The sequence below is a fragment of the Euphorbia lathyris genome, chromosome 9, assembly GCF_963576675.1.
Source record: "Euphorbia lathyris chromosome 9, ddEupLath1.1, whole genome shotgun sequence".
NCBI classification, from domain to species: domain Eukaryota; kingdom Viridiplantae; phylum Streptophyta; class Magnoliopsida; order Malpighiales; family Euphorbiaceae; genus Euphorbia; species Euphorbia lathyris.
In genome coordinates, this window is record NC_088918.1 from 51,297,720 (window position 1) to 51,313,642 (window position 15,923).

Here is a 15,923-nt window from a genome sequence, read left to right on the forward strand (position 1 = left end):
TCATATTCTGAAGCAAAATATTATCTTCGCATATTGCGAAATAAAGTAGAAAGAAGAAAGACCAAGGAATTTCTAAGTGTTATATATATATATAAAGGATATTTTGAGAAAGTCACAAAAAAATAGTCTAGATAGGTAATAAGTTGCGTAAATTATATAAATATGTAAAGTGTTTTACTATTTACCGCCCCAAATTACTTATCACTGCCATCATTTAGATAATTTTTCCCTTTGCATATTTTTTTTTTTCAAAACTGAAAAAAATTTGAGAGAAACTGCCAAAATTTGGCCTAAGCGGGTGCCGCATTCGTTCGATCCATGGTGGGAACGGATGTCGCATCCGTTCGGCCCATGGTGAGAATGGATGCCGCATCCGTTCCCGCCATGGGCTGAACGGATGCGGCATCCGTTTCCACCATGGGTCGAACGAATGCGGCATCGTTTAGGCCAAATTTTGAAATGTGCAAAATTGTAAAAAATTTAGTGACGAAAAATACTACCTCGTTCAATTTTTTGTGACAAAAAATGTAAGAAAAATGCAAAATCGTCATGAAAAATATATATTATTTTCATGAGTTCTTTGATAAAAAAATATAAATTTTAATTTTTTCGACTCGTACGGATTGTCACAAATTAATTATTTTCATAATTTCATTTGTTGTTGTTCAAGTTTAGGATTTTGAAGAGAGGATTTTCAGTTTTTAAACCGTGATAGTAATTTAGAGGCGATATTTAACAGCTCACATTGACCGAATTTTATAATTTTCACTTTAATTTATTGAAAGTAAATTCCTTTTTGAGAGTTTAAATATCAAATTTGGGGAAATTTGGAATTTATTTCCCTTTACATCCTGTATCAGAAATTAGTCGAGCTGTAAAAGAAAGGGACAACAAATTCCCAGCATCTTCAACTGAATTCATGGGCCGCCAAAACCATTAGATTCAAGAATTGTCAATACTGATCACACAAACGGAAGGAGAAGAAGAGGAGCTCTTCAACTTCTCTTCTCCTTCTTCTCTTTCAATTAATCTCCTCTATCACCAACTTCACTCAGATAACCTCCTCAGCATTTCAACATGAAAGATTCAACGGAGGAAAACGCCAGCCCCATCGTCAAGAAGGGGGCAGCGGTTCCTCCGTACATGAAGGCGGTGTCGGGGTCCTTAGGAGGGATAGTTGAGGCTTGCTGTTTGCAACCGATTGATGTTATCAAGACTAGGTTGCAGCTCGATAGGGTTGGCACCTATAAGGGAATCATCCATTGCGGCAAGACTGTCTCGCAAACGGAAGGGGTGCGAGCTCTATGGAAGGGATTGACTCCGTTCGCGACGCACCTGACATTGAAATACTCTCTGCGAATGGGGTCGAATGCGGTGTTTCAGGGGCCTTTTAAGGACTCCGAGACTGGTCATATAAGCAATCGTGGGAGACTTATGGCAGGATTTGGTGCTGGGGTTCTCGAGGCTCTTGCTATTGTTACGCCTTTTGAGGTTTGCATATGGTATTTGTTTATGGTTGCAAATTTTGATATGTGATTAGTTCTTGCTTGTGCTTCAATTTTTATTTTGAGTTGGTCATTTCGATTGCACAAATAATCTGTATTCAGAAATGAAAGAATTTTTGCTACTGTAACTGCAGTCTTTTAGCCTTTTGTTTGTGTCTCCTGGAAATTAAATTGCACCAATGCCTAGACTTTCATATTAAATTTGTGGCATTTTGAACATGTACTGGTAATTTGATTAAGTTTATCATTTATATGATGTAATGTTTTTGGAAGAGATCCCTGTTCTGCTACATTTTACTTTGTGGAGTTGGAAAACTCACAATAAAAAAGTTGAGGAATGAGGAGTTCTTATATAGGTTTAAGGATGCAGTTCTTTATGTTTTATCAAATAGAATCCATTTTGTTGCCAGGAGAAGTTTCATTTGGTTTGCGTGCAAGCTTTAGCTCTTTAGTTTTTGTTTTTCTGCATTCTGGATGAAGTAAACATAAGCCATAGGAGCATTCTGAAGAATTTGGAATGGGCATTTTCAGACTTATAGTATGTAGGTGATAATATGAGGAAGTAGAGGAAATCGTCCATTTGAACCAATTGAATTGAAGATTGAACAGTGACATAGGGTCGACCTTTGAGTAGGCAAATCGGTATTCATTTTAAGTTATTTTGCACATGCATCTGATTATGGCCCTCTTATGAAGTCCTGAGAATGCAACAAATGATGGAATAGCATAATCATACAACATTCTTGATGGCCAACTTGTACTTGTGTTGTGATGTTAGTTCATGTCTCAGTTTTTTGTGATAATTGGTGGACTGTAGTGGTCTTGGCTCTTGATACATGTGAAATTAAACCATGATATGGATGAGGTTATGAAAGCCTAATTGTAGGTTTGGTTTTCAGGGATATGTGCATCTCTCAGCCACCTTCCTCTCTTTAATACCTTCCATTATAGTTTGCTTGGTGTAAATGGTCATGGTAAAATCTAAAATCTAATGAAGAATCCACTATCTTGTGAAATAACAGTTGCTGAGATACGGTTTAATAACCTGGAACCTCCTCAAACTTTAACAAATATAGAAAAGCCATAGAACTTTATTTTGTAACAAAATGTCACTGATATGGAAGTTACACTGACTATCCTTATGTCATCTGTAAGACAGCCTGGACCCAAAAAAAAAAAAAAAAGAAAAAAAATCAATAGTAAAAATAAAGGAAAATCACCAAACCAAGCTTCCCTCTCTCTTCAGTTTTCTATTGTTACTTCAGATCAGTCCCTAAGTACCATTTTTTCTGTTTCTCAAGTAAGAAAATTTCCGTGTTTCTTCGTCTCAATTTCTTTCATTAGGATTTGTGGTAAATTTGGAGAACTCAAGATTAGGATTGATTAGCTGTTGAAAAATGATGGGGATGATTTATTTGTTAAAAAAGTTTCTGCACTGAAAAAAGAAACCCGTGCTTCATTAAGTCGTCTGAATTCCTTGAACAATAGAAACTTATAAACGTTTGTTGTGGGAATTTAAGCAGAGTATAGTGCTTATGGAAGTGAGTCTGTAATGGCACGTTCTTTTATAGTCTTGGATTATCATCTGAGATCAAAATTAATGGACATGCTATAATATTAAGCCTTTTTTAGAGTCTTGAACTTGTGACAATCTTGATCTTGTTGCTGGTATTCCAATTTAATAAGATATAATGCAAGATATGAGTGGTTAAATCATAAATTAATTCAATCGACCACTCATATATTTTTTAGGAATAGTTCAGTAAGTCTAATTTTAGAGGATGTCATCTTAAAGTTCCTGTGCTCGCATCTTGTGGTACTTTATGTGATTTAATGTCTTATTCATGTACTGGAAATTCATTGCAATATATTCTGAACATATAAAATTTAACGAAGTTCGCTAGAATTTATTTGGGCCATTGTTTATTTCCTAGCTTCTTATTAATAAATTCTAAAAAGATGAAATCCAAAATTTTTGTTCATATTTTACTCTACCGGACGGCAATTAGACCAGCATTGTTATATGGTACGGAGTGTTGGGCAGTGAAACACTGCCACATCCATAAGATGTCGGTGGCGGAGATGCGTATGTTGAGATGGATGTGTGGTCATACGAGAAAGGATCGGGTGAGTAATGAAATAATTAGGACAAAAGTAGGGGTCACATCTATTGAGAATAAAATGAGAGAAAACCGACTAAGGTGGTTTGGCCATGTAAGACGTAGAGCGCTTGATGCGCCGGTTAGGAGAACCGAAGAGTGGCAAAGGGATGTAATGGTGAGGGGTAGGGGAAGACCTAAGCAAACTTGGAGGAGGGTGATCGAGAGTGATATGTGTTTACTGGGAATTTAGGAAAATATGGTAGTGGATAGGACGGAGTGGAGGGAGCGAATTTGTGTCGCTGACACGACTTGATTTCACGGTTTTATATGATGGTTCATGTTAGCCAACCCCGAATCATTTCGGGACTAAGGCTTTGTTGTTGTTGTTGTTTACTCTACTAGATATTGCTATAAGCTGTTTTGAGTTGGTAAAAAAAAGTTTAGGTAACTAGCTATTTGTGTCTTAATCAGATTCATGAAATTGAGTATGACCATTTACTGTGCAGATATAGTATTATGTGAAGTCTAGCCATAAAAACATCTGTATGTAAAGGCTTATGTCCATCAATCTTTCCCTCTTGTGTGCACATATGCATTCACTTCCATACCTTGAACATTCTCAATTTTTTCATCCTTCGCTAGATGAATTCAACTGGTCAATCAATTACATGTTAATATTACCAACTGATTCATGCAGTAGGTGTTGTTGAACAAGTTAATTTCGGGCTAATTCGGGATGGGTGCTTCAAATGCTTTATTTTGTATGTATATGCCTTCATGATATGGTATCTACTTGATTCATTTTTTGGCTAGGTGATATTTTTTGACATATATTTTCATTACATCTTGTTGGTAATGAAGCCTGATGGCAATGATATGCTCTCCACATTTAATCAAACAGGGAATCAAAATTCCACAATAACTTCCCAGTTTCTGGAGAAGAGCTTCAATCTTATCAATTGCAAGCACATATTACAATTCCCATTAGCCTAAGACCAACAACATAATGATTACATTCACCAACGAAATACCAGCAGCAACCATACAAGTGATTTTGAATCTTTTCCTTTAAAATGTTTCAACTTCAGTTCTTCCCGTTCGCATTCCAAAATCAAATGGATGTCCCATTCCCTCTGCTTCTCCCTCTCTGCTCTTTCTAACTTCCGCAACAATCCAGTGATTACTGTTCAAGACCTATATTAGAAACTTCGATCCAACCAAGAAGAGAAGAACAGAGTAGATAATCGCTTAGGGTTGAGGTTCTTTACCATAGAATATAAATGCTGAGTTATGAGAGAGAAATCAACAACATCGAAGAGATCAACCAAAAGAATTTATTGTAGAATTTAGAATTCTGTCGATCTCTCAAATAAACCCAACTACCAGATCGTTTGATTCGAATGTTCCATGCTACTATGAACCTAGAATTGATATTTGACCTGGTTATTTGTTAATGGTGCAAGCTTCATCTGTGCATTAGTGTTGTTAATTCAGTTATGCTTTCTATAATGAAAAAGAAAGAAAAAATTATACTATATTATCTGAGTTCTTCCCATGGTGATAGACTAATCTATTGTTTTGTTAAAAGTTTTGGTTTTACATTGAATAACATTGACATGCTTGTGTGGTGCAGTCTCTTTTGGGAGAATGATAGAGAATGACCTAGTTCATTGGTAGGAATATTCTGAAGGGTGAGTGGTATAGGACAAGGGTATTTATGGTACAACTCATTAGTGTATAAGGGAGTGTTGTAGAGGGGAAAGGGGGAATTGTTAGGGTTGTTTTTTTGGCTATCTTTAGCAGTGGGTCTACTTTAGTAGGGAGGGAGATAACTCCTGTGAGGATTAGAGGTTACCTCTATCCATTTTATCATAGGTTCATCTTAATCCTTCTATATACCAATACATGGGTATCCCTCTTTTGTATTGCCATCTTTGTGTTTGAGATTTCTCTGAAGTTGGACTAATTTCTGATTGGTGCAGGTGGTGAAAATTAGACTACAGCAGCAAAAAGGGTTGAGTCCCGAGCTATTCAAGTACAAGGGTCCAATACATTGTGCTCGTATTATTGTACGCGAAGAAGGCCTCTTTGGACTCTGGGCTGGGGCTGCCCCAACTGTTATGCGCAATGGGACAAACCAGGCTGCCATGTTTACTGCAAAAAATGCTTTTGATGTCGTATTGTGGAAGAAACATGAAGGTGATGGAAAAGCCCTGCAACCGTGGCAGTCCATGATATCGGGATTTTTGGCTGGAACAGCAGGTCCAATGTGCACAGGTCCATTTGATGTTGTCAAAACAAGACTGATGGCTCAGACTCGAGAGGGTGGTGGTGGTTTGAAATACAAAGGCATGATCCATGCTATTAGAACAATATATGCTGAGGAAGGGCTCCGTGCCTTGTGGAAGGGGCTGCTTCCACGGCTTATGAGGATCCCACCTGGCCAAGCTATAATGTGGGCTGTGGCTGACCAAATTACAGGTCTGTATGAGAAGAGATATATGCACAATGCTCCCTTGTAGTTATTGTTTACATTAGTTAAGACTCTTTATGGACCTATCCGCATAGCACTCACCCTTGTAGGTATTGCTTCCATTAATTTTCTTCTGGTTTTCCAGGTCTTCTTAATTCTTAATTTGGTTCTTTAGATAATGACGAAGACTCTTGTTATCAATTTTGTTTCGTTCCTCACAATTGAGGCTTGTGTTTTGGGTTGGTTACCATAGTTTTTAAAACCGAAAGGCGAGCCTCGTCTCGTACAAATTGAGTAGTTTAACTTCTAAAGTTATAAACCAAAACAAAACTTATGGTCTAATAGTAAAATCTTAATTCCTATTAACATAATAGCAACATCATCATCCAAATCCCAAAACAAAACTAATAGTCTAATAAAACTAAATCTAAATAATCAAACATCATAATCATTCAAATACAAATCCTCGTTAAGATTTTCCACTTCTTCATCCTTATACTCATCATCTTTATGCTCTTCTTCATAATCATTTGCTTTCTCGTCTCTAATAAATAAAAGGGGATCGATTTTTGATCGAGAATATGTGATTCCTCTCAAATATGTCTCGTAGGCCTAGCACTTCGAGCGGATATAGGCACAATGCTTTTGCCTTTTGCCCTAGTATGACATGCATCTTCTTCCACTTCACTAGCTCTAGCAACCACATTTCATCCCAAATCATCATCTTTAAATACAAAGTCGTCATAATCACTACCACTATTATTATTCTCTTCTTCCATTCTACTTGTCATCCACTCATTAATTACTATCATCATTAAGAAGTGTAACCTAATAGAATAGAAGAAAGGAGAAAAGCAAGCAAGCAACATTGTGCCAATACGGCTAAAGCAAAGCTGCCTAACGAAGTTGTGCCAATGCCAATATGACTAAAGCTTCGATCTTATACATCATATCGACATCTCAACGCTCGATTATACTTCACTTAAACTAAATCATTCAATTGCGCTTGAGCTAGTCGATTTTTTTTTTCTTTTTTACTATGAATCTACAAAAATAATAATTAAAAAAACAAAAAACATTTTTATTAATAACTACACAATAATTGATTTTAAAACGTAAAGTGATCAAACAAATGAATAATTATATTTAAAAATTTCACATGTTCAAACATACTCTAGTTTCTCTTACAATATGATGCATTACTAGTGAGACTAAACACTTTCAACGCAAATTTTTGTAATTGTGGAATACATGTTTCATATGTTTTCCACCTTGCAACTAAACAAAGAAAATTACAAGTATTGAAATGCAATCAAGTTGTTGAATAATAAATATAAATATGTGAATGTTTAGGAGTTTAAAATTGGAAAGTTTAAAGTTATTTAGAACTCATTGTCTTTATTTGCCTAATTGCCATCTTCATTTTAAATAGGTCATCACAATTTTGATATATAATCAGTTGCTCTCACCGATCTTGTCTTGCATCTTCACGTTTTAGGAATCTTTCCATCGCTAGATTTAAAAGAAATCGAGTTGCATGCAATGATTGACGAGGTTGTTTATCCCATCTATGATCAATGATATTAACAATATATTCGTATATTTCTTGCTCACATTGGAAGGATTTTGTTATTGTCTCTTTAGCCATATTCATAGCCTCATATATATATCACATGACAGCCCTTTGCTCACCATCCATCAATCGAAGCACACAGACTAGATGGTCAAATATTTTCAATATATAAACAATGTCTCTCAAAATGACATTATGAAGACAATACCCCCACACATTTTTCCAGCAGTTTCCTTTGCTACTTGTTTATGGTCCAATCATCACATAAAAATATTTTTCACTATTAAGCCTTCAACTTATGCATGCGTTGAAGTGTGAGAAAAGCAATGGCAAATCTTGTGTTACCAAGCTTGCAAGCTCTACTTGCCTATTGAAACGTCTCACCAAATTCATTACACCTAAACGTGTAAAATATAACCATTCAACATCATTGTTGTCTTTACAGTTCTACTAACGACTGTCAACTTTCCAATATCTTCCAACATCAAATCAATACAGTGAGCTGCACATGGAGTCTAATACAAGTGTGTCATTTTTACCTCGAAACATTTTCCTATAGAAATATAATAACAATAATCAAGATAATGAAGTGTAAGTAAGAAACTTATTTATAATAATTAATAACAATAGTAAACATTTTTTTACCTGCAAGCACATTTGATGTTGCACTATCAATAATAAACTGAACCACATTTCTCCCCAACTTTGAGCAGTATCCTATTAAATAATTCATACAACTTCTCACCGGTCTTTGAATACTCAGAAGCATCAACAGATTCAATAAAAATAGTCAATTTATGAGAATTTACCAAGAAATTAATCAAAATTCTTTGTCTTTTATCTACCCACCCATCAACCATAATTGAGCACTATCCTGGCCCATACTAGGAAATGATCGGCGCATAAATTAAGTAAATTTTAATCTATGCTAGCCTTAGTTCTAAACTACAAAAAAAATCAAAATATCTAGCAAAATATCAATCTCGTCTCAATTACATCAATAAACCTTAAAGGAATCAAATGTGCAAGTCTAAACCTCAACAATCAAAATTCTCTAAAGGATAAAATAAAGCTAAATTCTTAAGCAGTCTCCTTCAACATCAATCCAATGGTTACCTCACGAACAGAGACCTTAATCTGAAAAATAAAGATTCAACGTGGTATGAGATTTTAGTCTATACGAGCGAAAACCTCAATGAGCGATAGGTATAACACACAACAGAACAAGAACAGGCCGGTAGGCTGATACTCTTAAATCATGATGATTATAGTTCAAAATATAGTATTTCAAAATTAGTTAAACTAAATGGTCAATATAAGATAATCAATTGTCAAACATAATACTGAAGCCTTTCAAAATATCAAATAATAGAATAATTAGGAAATAAGGCAAGAGCTTTAAAACACATGTGATAACAACCCAAATTATTCTTGAATAAGGAATAAGGGAAAATTAATAGAAGTAATGGCAAACCATTATTCCTTCTAAAAAGAGATATTTATGCATGATTAATATGGAATTAATGACAATTATTGCAGGATTAATGCAGGGGTGAATATGCAAATAATGGAGAAAAGGAAGGAGTTTCTAGCATTATGCCATACCACGTGGACCATGGCGAGATACACCATAACGAGATACGCCCGATGAGAACGAGTAGTGGAGACCCGCCATAGCTCTCAAGGAGAGCGTACATACGCCTTGACGGATCTAAGAATACCAAAAGGCGCCTTTATTACCATCCATGAATGGGAATAAATACAATTAAATGGAAATTAATAGTCATTAAAGGGGAATAAAGGCTTGACTGTTCGAATACCTCAACTCTAAGGGTTTCAATGCTAAATGCTGGGATTAATGGAGAATTGATAGCAATCAAAGATGAGTAATGACACGACTTTTCACATGCTTCTCCATTAATGCTGAAGGTTACAAAAACCTATATAAATACCCCAGCTTCTTAGGATCAAAGGTACACTTACTGATTCTGTACTTTTGTACTTACAGTTTATTCTCAGAAATATTACTGACTTTGGCATCGGAGTGTCCCCGGCCGATCCCAACGGCGCCTCACAGGAAAGTGCTCCAATCAAGGATTTTTCCTCAAGTTATCAATTGGTGCGGTGAACGTGGATCTCTAACAAACAGAAGATCACAAAATCTTGATTGTATAGAGTTTCACAAAGAACAAAACAATGGAGTCAATGGAATAGAAATCGGGTAAATTACATACGTGGTGTACAACCTTTACCCATAATCACACTTTGGTGTACAACCAAAATTTTGTCACACTAAACTGTACAACCTTTTAGTGACCTCCCACTAAAGTATACAGCCGGTAATTTTGACCGGTCAACGCCTAGTCAACGCGCCACCTCATCACTTTGAACCTCCTAACAAATAAAAGTGGATCCCACCCAATATTAAATGACTAATTTACACTTAATTATTTTTTCTTTTTATTTTTTATTTTTCTTTTAAATTAATTCCATATTTTCTCTCTCCAAAATTCTCTCCCCTCTCTCTACCGCCTCCCTCTTCACCATCGTCTTCCATCGTCTTCACCATCGCCTTCCCATTTAGAATCCCAATTTCAAAAACTCAAATCACACAACCCACTCCTAAAATCAGATGATGTTTCTCTTGACCCCTTAAAGGGATTCACCTTCTCCTATGCTTTTGGTGATTTTGAATCAAAAAAAACCGAGAACTTATCTTTATATCTTGCAATTGCAGGAAATACCCAGAACTTTCTTCTCCAGGAAATCACTCTCGCCGCTTCAAAGTTTTTGGCCTTTATTCTCGCCGCTTCATAGCTCCGTAAAGTCCTCCAATAGCAAAGCGACCGATGTGCACCAAGGAAGAAAAGAAGCAGGGACTGAAGCAAACAGCAGCAATTATCAACCCTATTCCATTGATAATTGATCATGTGTATTACTTCTTCCAAATTCCAAGGTCTAAAGAGATAAAAAAAACCAAATTCAGAGCCATGGGTGTAATTTACCCAAAAATAAAAACCAGAAATTGAAAAAACCAAAGCTTACCAACATAGAAAAAAAGAAAAGAAGAAAACCCAGATCATAAAACTCAGAAATTGGTGAATTTATGAAGTGAGTTAGTTTACATCACAAATTAAATTGATTTGTTGGATTAACAATTGAGAAATTGGTGAATGCAGAATACGGATATCGGAAAGCTCACAAGAATGAGGAAGTCCTATCGTGCTACTGGCTTTGAACCGAATTGCTAATCAGAAGAAGCAGAATAAAGATTAGGGCAGCAAGAATGATGAGGAGTTTTTGTCTGGTTTAAGTAGCTTATTTTCTGTTAAAGAACAAGAAAAGATACTGAAAAAGGCTGTGAAGGAGGAAGACGATGGAAGAGGCCGAGAACGGAAGAGAGAGAGGGGAGAGAATTTAGGATAGAGAAAAGATAAAATTAATAGGAAGGAAAAATAAAAAATAAAATAAAATATAATTAAGGGTAAATTAGACATTTAATATTAGGTGGGATCCACTTTTATTTGTTAGGAGGTTAAAAGTAATGAGGTGGCGCGTTGACTAGGCGTTGACCGGTCAAAATTACCGGCTGTACACTTTAGTGGGAGGTCACTAAAAGGTTGTACAGTTTAGTGTGACAAAATTTTGGTTGTACACCAAAGTGTGATTATGGGTAAAGGTTGTACACCACGTATGTAATTTACCCAATAGAAATCACAATCTCAAACTTTGGCTCAATCAGTACAACAAATCTATCCAAAGATACAGTTCTCCATATATTGGTGGGAAAGAGTTTTCTACATTAAATCTGGAACTTTATGATGAAAAAGATAAGTTTCCTCCCCTTTCTTATTCCATTTTTAATTAAAGAAAATCGAGATCCCTCACTCTTATAAAGTGCTATGAATATCATTACATGTTATTATGATAAATCTAATAAACTGTGAAAGATGAAGTCATAGACACAAATCTTTCATTAAATCTTGCATGCTTACCATGCCCTCATATTTTTATGCAAGACAAGTATAATATGATATTATCATTGAATTAGTACAAACGCATGTATAAGACCCGTAATCTTGGGATTTACAAAAAAAAATCATCCATTCAATGTGATTTTATCATTTGATATTAAAATATCATAAAAGGGCTCATGTAATTACAAATGATTTAGATATGGTCGGTCTTTTGGATGAACATGCATATAACTATTAGAAGAAATTACAAAAAAATCATATTTGGTTTTTTCTTGTACAATTCACCATCTATATATGGCTTTTCTCCTATATAGTACTTTTAATATCAGAAATTCATATTTTTGAATATTGTTTTGTCAAACGGTTATTTCATTCCATTTTTTACAAGGATGTGTCTATTCATATAAAAACTGTTTATTTGACATTGTTAGAATTTCTGTTACCAACACAAGAGACTTGAAAATATTGAGTCTATTTGTAATTATCCTGTAATTGTCCCTAACTATTAAGGCCATTATGGGCTGATGAATTACCAAATTGGATAAACAAAACTTTCATGTCCTGAGCTAACTACAAAATAGTGCAAGTGTCGGTTTCGAATCAGAACATTAATTTATGCAAAATTCTTAGGATATACATGAGAATTCCTTAAAGATTGGAGGATTGTATGTGAAGGTAGGTGAGAGTGGATTTAGAGTAATTTTCCTTACACTCTAAATTGGAGGAAAATCATGGTACATGTATTTTTCTTCCAAAATTACCCTTTCTCTTTTATTTTATTCGTACAAATGAAATGATATGAGAGTAATTTTATATATAACTATATTATTAAATCACCACTTACCTTTCTTTAATTACACCTCATTCAAATGAGGCTTTAATGATCTCTGAATGCCATTAATGTATGGATGCACAATATTAATTGCAAATAAATAGCAACTATGTAAGATATCTTACCCAATATAGTATGTCATAACTTTTATGATGTTTAAAATAAATATGCTATCTTGGATATTAATGTGCATTGAAATACAAAAGGACATTATTCTTAAACCATTCTCATTATGGTTATTTATTAAGAATTCATTATGATATTCATATGTGCAGTAGCAACCTTTATGGTTATGACCGTTATACGTGATATTATTATTAAAACAAGCACGATTAAAATTCTATTATGAATTTGTTTGACATATAATATTTACTCGGTTTTATCCTTTGACTAAGTTCATTCTAGAGTCAGGGACCAACGTAAAGGAATTATTAAGTTGATTCCAAGATGAACTAAAAATTCCATAAAGAGACATTGCATTATACATGATATTTGCCGACAAGGCCAATGCAAACAGTCTTTTGCTATGAAGTATGTTCCATGGATCAAACCATTGATCCCCAAGGTAAGTGAATATAGCTTTTATGCCTTACCACAATCTTTTAATAATGGACAGGGTATGCCCCACTTCTGGAGTTCTTTCAGTGTAACCCACAGGTATAAGGGAATTGCTAATAATGCAACCAGTGCCAAACACTAACATGAATAATAAAGCTCAATCCAGAGAAGTGTATATTCAGAGTCACTTCAGAAAAATTCCGTGACTATGTCATTAGCAAAAAAGGAGTTAGAGAAAATCCAGATAAAGTAAAAAGCCCTGCGAGGAAAAGGGTGAAAAGAGCGTCTAAATAAAAGCCATGCGAGGAAAAAGGTGAAAAGAGCGCCTAAATGAAAGCCCCACTATGGGTGAGAAAGATCCAGAGGTTGAACGGGCGGATCATCGTACTAGAAAGATTGTCAACAAGCATATCAAGGTATAAAACAATTCCTAGCAGAACCACCCTTCATGAGCAAACCAATCTGAAGGGGAGACCTACATTTGTATCAATCTGTCATGGATAAAGCTATGTGCACCATGGTTATTCAAGAAGAAGAAGGTCAGCAGTTCTCCATCTATTATGTTAGCAAAATGTTGAAGGATGCGGAGACAAGATATCCAAAGCTAGATAAAATGGCTCCCACGGTTGTGACAACATCCATCCGCGTTAAACCATAGCTCCAAACATAACCTCAACATGATCGAGATCAAGATCAAGAATCAGCTTCACCATCATGATTCAACATTGAACACACGAATGATGAGATTGAAAGGCGAGTGCATGCCGCTCTGGATAGACAAGAGAACAATGCAGAAAGATACGCCATCCAGTTAACAGGAATTCGCCATTCACATCACGAATCATGGGGTACGAGGCGGAAAAAATGATTAAAGCTTCCAACTTGCCACAATATAAAAGAAAAGAATCAATATAAGCGGGACATTACATATCCCGAACCCAAAAGAGGGGAGCATGTAACCGTTGGAAGAAACGCCAAAGCGTACTACAGGTTGGCCACCACACTGAAGCTTGCTGGGAGCTGGCAAACTAGATAGCTTTGTCCAGAATAACAAATAACAAGACGACAAGCAGAAGCCAGATCCCAAAAATAAATTCAAAAGTGTCATTAATGTCATAGCAGATGGACCAGTGTATCAGCCACCCGTGGAAAAAGCAAAAATATTCGTTCTGGATAAAACATCCCTCAATTGCCCCTTTTGCGGAAACAGGTCCAGTAATCTCTCCACATACAGATGCGTTGACAATTGAAGGATGGGAGATGAAATGAAGCGAGTAATGGTAGACACGGGCAGTTCTTGCAATGTCATCACCATAGGTGCATTCGCCAAACTAAAGGTTGATCCGATCCAAATAGAAACAACCATTGTTGACATCATGGGAGTGACAGGTCACACTATCCGGACCAAGGGCCAGGTAACTTTGGAATGCAAGTTGGCGGATGATGATCAAGCGTGGATTGGTGATCTTGAGTTCTCTATTATGGATGGACAATTAGCTTATAACATCATTCTTGAGCGGCTGTTCATCTCAGAGGTTGTAGCCCTAATTTCCACCCGCCGTCTGGTAATGTACATTCCCACCAACAAAGGAGGAGTATTGATTAGCGGGAACCAAAAGGTGGCTCAAGAGACCTACTCGGCGTCACTATCGATTCGCCCACAATCCAAAGATGACGAAGGTGAGAAAGATGAACTTGTCACTACAGCTTTGGGCAACACAGAAACGCTCCTTATTGCTGATGGAAAGCGGGTGCGAATCGCCAAAGGATTAAAGCCTGAGATCAAGGAGGATGTTACGAAAGTTCTCATTGAGTCTGAAAGCCTATTTGCATAGGAGAATGAGATCCCCACAGGAGTAAGCCCAGATGTGATTAACTCATAAGTTAAACATCATTGAGGATGCGGTTCTAGTTGCTCAGAAAAGACGGAACCATAGGCCTAAAAATCAGTATTTTTACGTATTCTTATATGTGCATTAAACTGTTATAGTATCCTATATTTTATAATTTATTCTTTCTCGCCATACTTCTTATATTCATTTGCCTAGCTTTTATTCCTGATATATGCACAGTGGCTGGTGAATAAAAAGTTCCACAGACGGATCAATTACCTCAAAGATAGGACAATTGATCCCCATCACGAGCAGATCCCCTTTCCACAAAGATAAGAAGCACAGACCCTCAGGAGCTTTCAAATGAGCTCAACTCTCTCCTCAAAGATAGGAAAAATATTGGTCACCATCAAAAGCGGGTTAAAATTATCTCAAACATGAGAAAATTACACCCTAAACTTTCTCCTCAAAGATAGGAGAACAATAATCTCAGCGGCGGATCGATCTACCTCAAAGATAGGAAACAATTGATCGTCGTTAGAGACAGAGTTAAAACATTTCTCAGACGTGAGAACTTTACACTCTCAAATACTCTTCCCAAAGAAGAGTCTCAAGACCTGGTGGCGGATCGATTCACCTCAAAGATAGGAAGCAAATCGATCGCCTAAGACAGCTTAACTTCCTCACCAGGAATAAAAGCTTCTAACCTTCACAAAGGTTCACACATTGGGGTACGGCTGGCCACCTACCCTAAACAATCGGAGAAATCCTAAACCAGATTCTAAAAAGTTACTTGCTAAAAGATATAATGCATTAGTAAAAATAGTTCTGGAAAGAAAAGGGTTCATCCAAATAATGAAGCCTCGTCTTCATCCAAACAATAAAGTCTCGTCTTCATCAAAGATAATGAAGCCTCGTCTTCATCATCAAACCAATGAAGCCTCGTCTTCATCCAAATAAGGAAGCCTCGTCTTCATCTCCAAATAATGAAGCCTCGTCTTCATCAAAGATAATGAAGCCTCGTCTTCATCATCAAACCAATGAAGCCTCATCTTCATCCAAATAATGAAG

The 15,923-nt window shown here is 36.1% G+C and overlaps 1 protein-coding gene across 1 annotated transcript; it reads left to right on the top strand.

The window, feature by feature from the left end:
- The first annotated feature begins 854 nt into the window (after positions 1-854).
- On the top strand, positions 855-6,327 carry LOC136206383 (mitochondrial succinate-fumarate transporter 1). Its single transcript, XM_065997410.1, has 2 exons — positions 855-1,491; positions 5,590-6,327. Exons 1-2 carry the CDS (start codon positions 1,078-1,080, stop codon positions 6,127-6,129), a joined length of 954 nt encoding a protein of 317 aa, XP_065853482.1. The 5' UTR covers positions 855-1,077; the 3' UTR covers positions 6,130-6,327.
- The last annotated feature ends 9,596 nt before the right edge of the window (positions 6,328-15,923 follow it).

What these genes read in the sequence shown, in the direction of transcription:
- LOC136206383 (XM_065997410.1), top strand. Translation starts at nt 1,078, where the DNA reads ATGAAAGATTCAACGGAGGAAAACGCCAGCCCCATCGTCAAGAAGGGG. An exon ending in CTATTGTTACGCCTTTTGAG is followed by an intron (nt 1,492 to 5,589) that starts GTTTGCATATGG and finishes TGATTGGTGCAG; the next exon opens with GTGGTGAAAATTAGACTACA.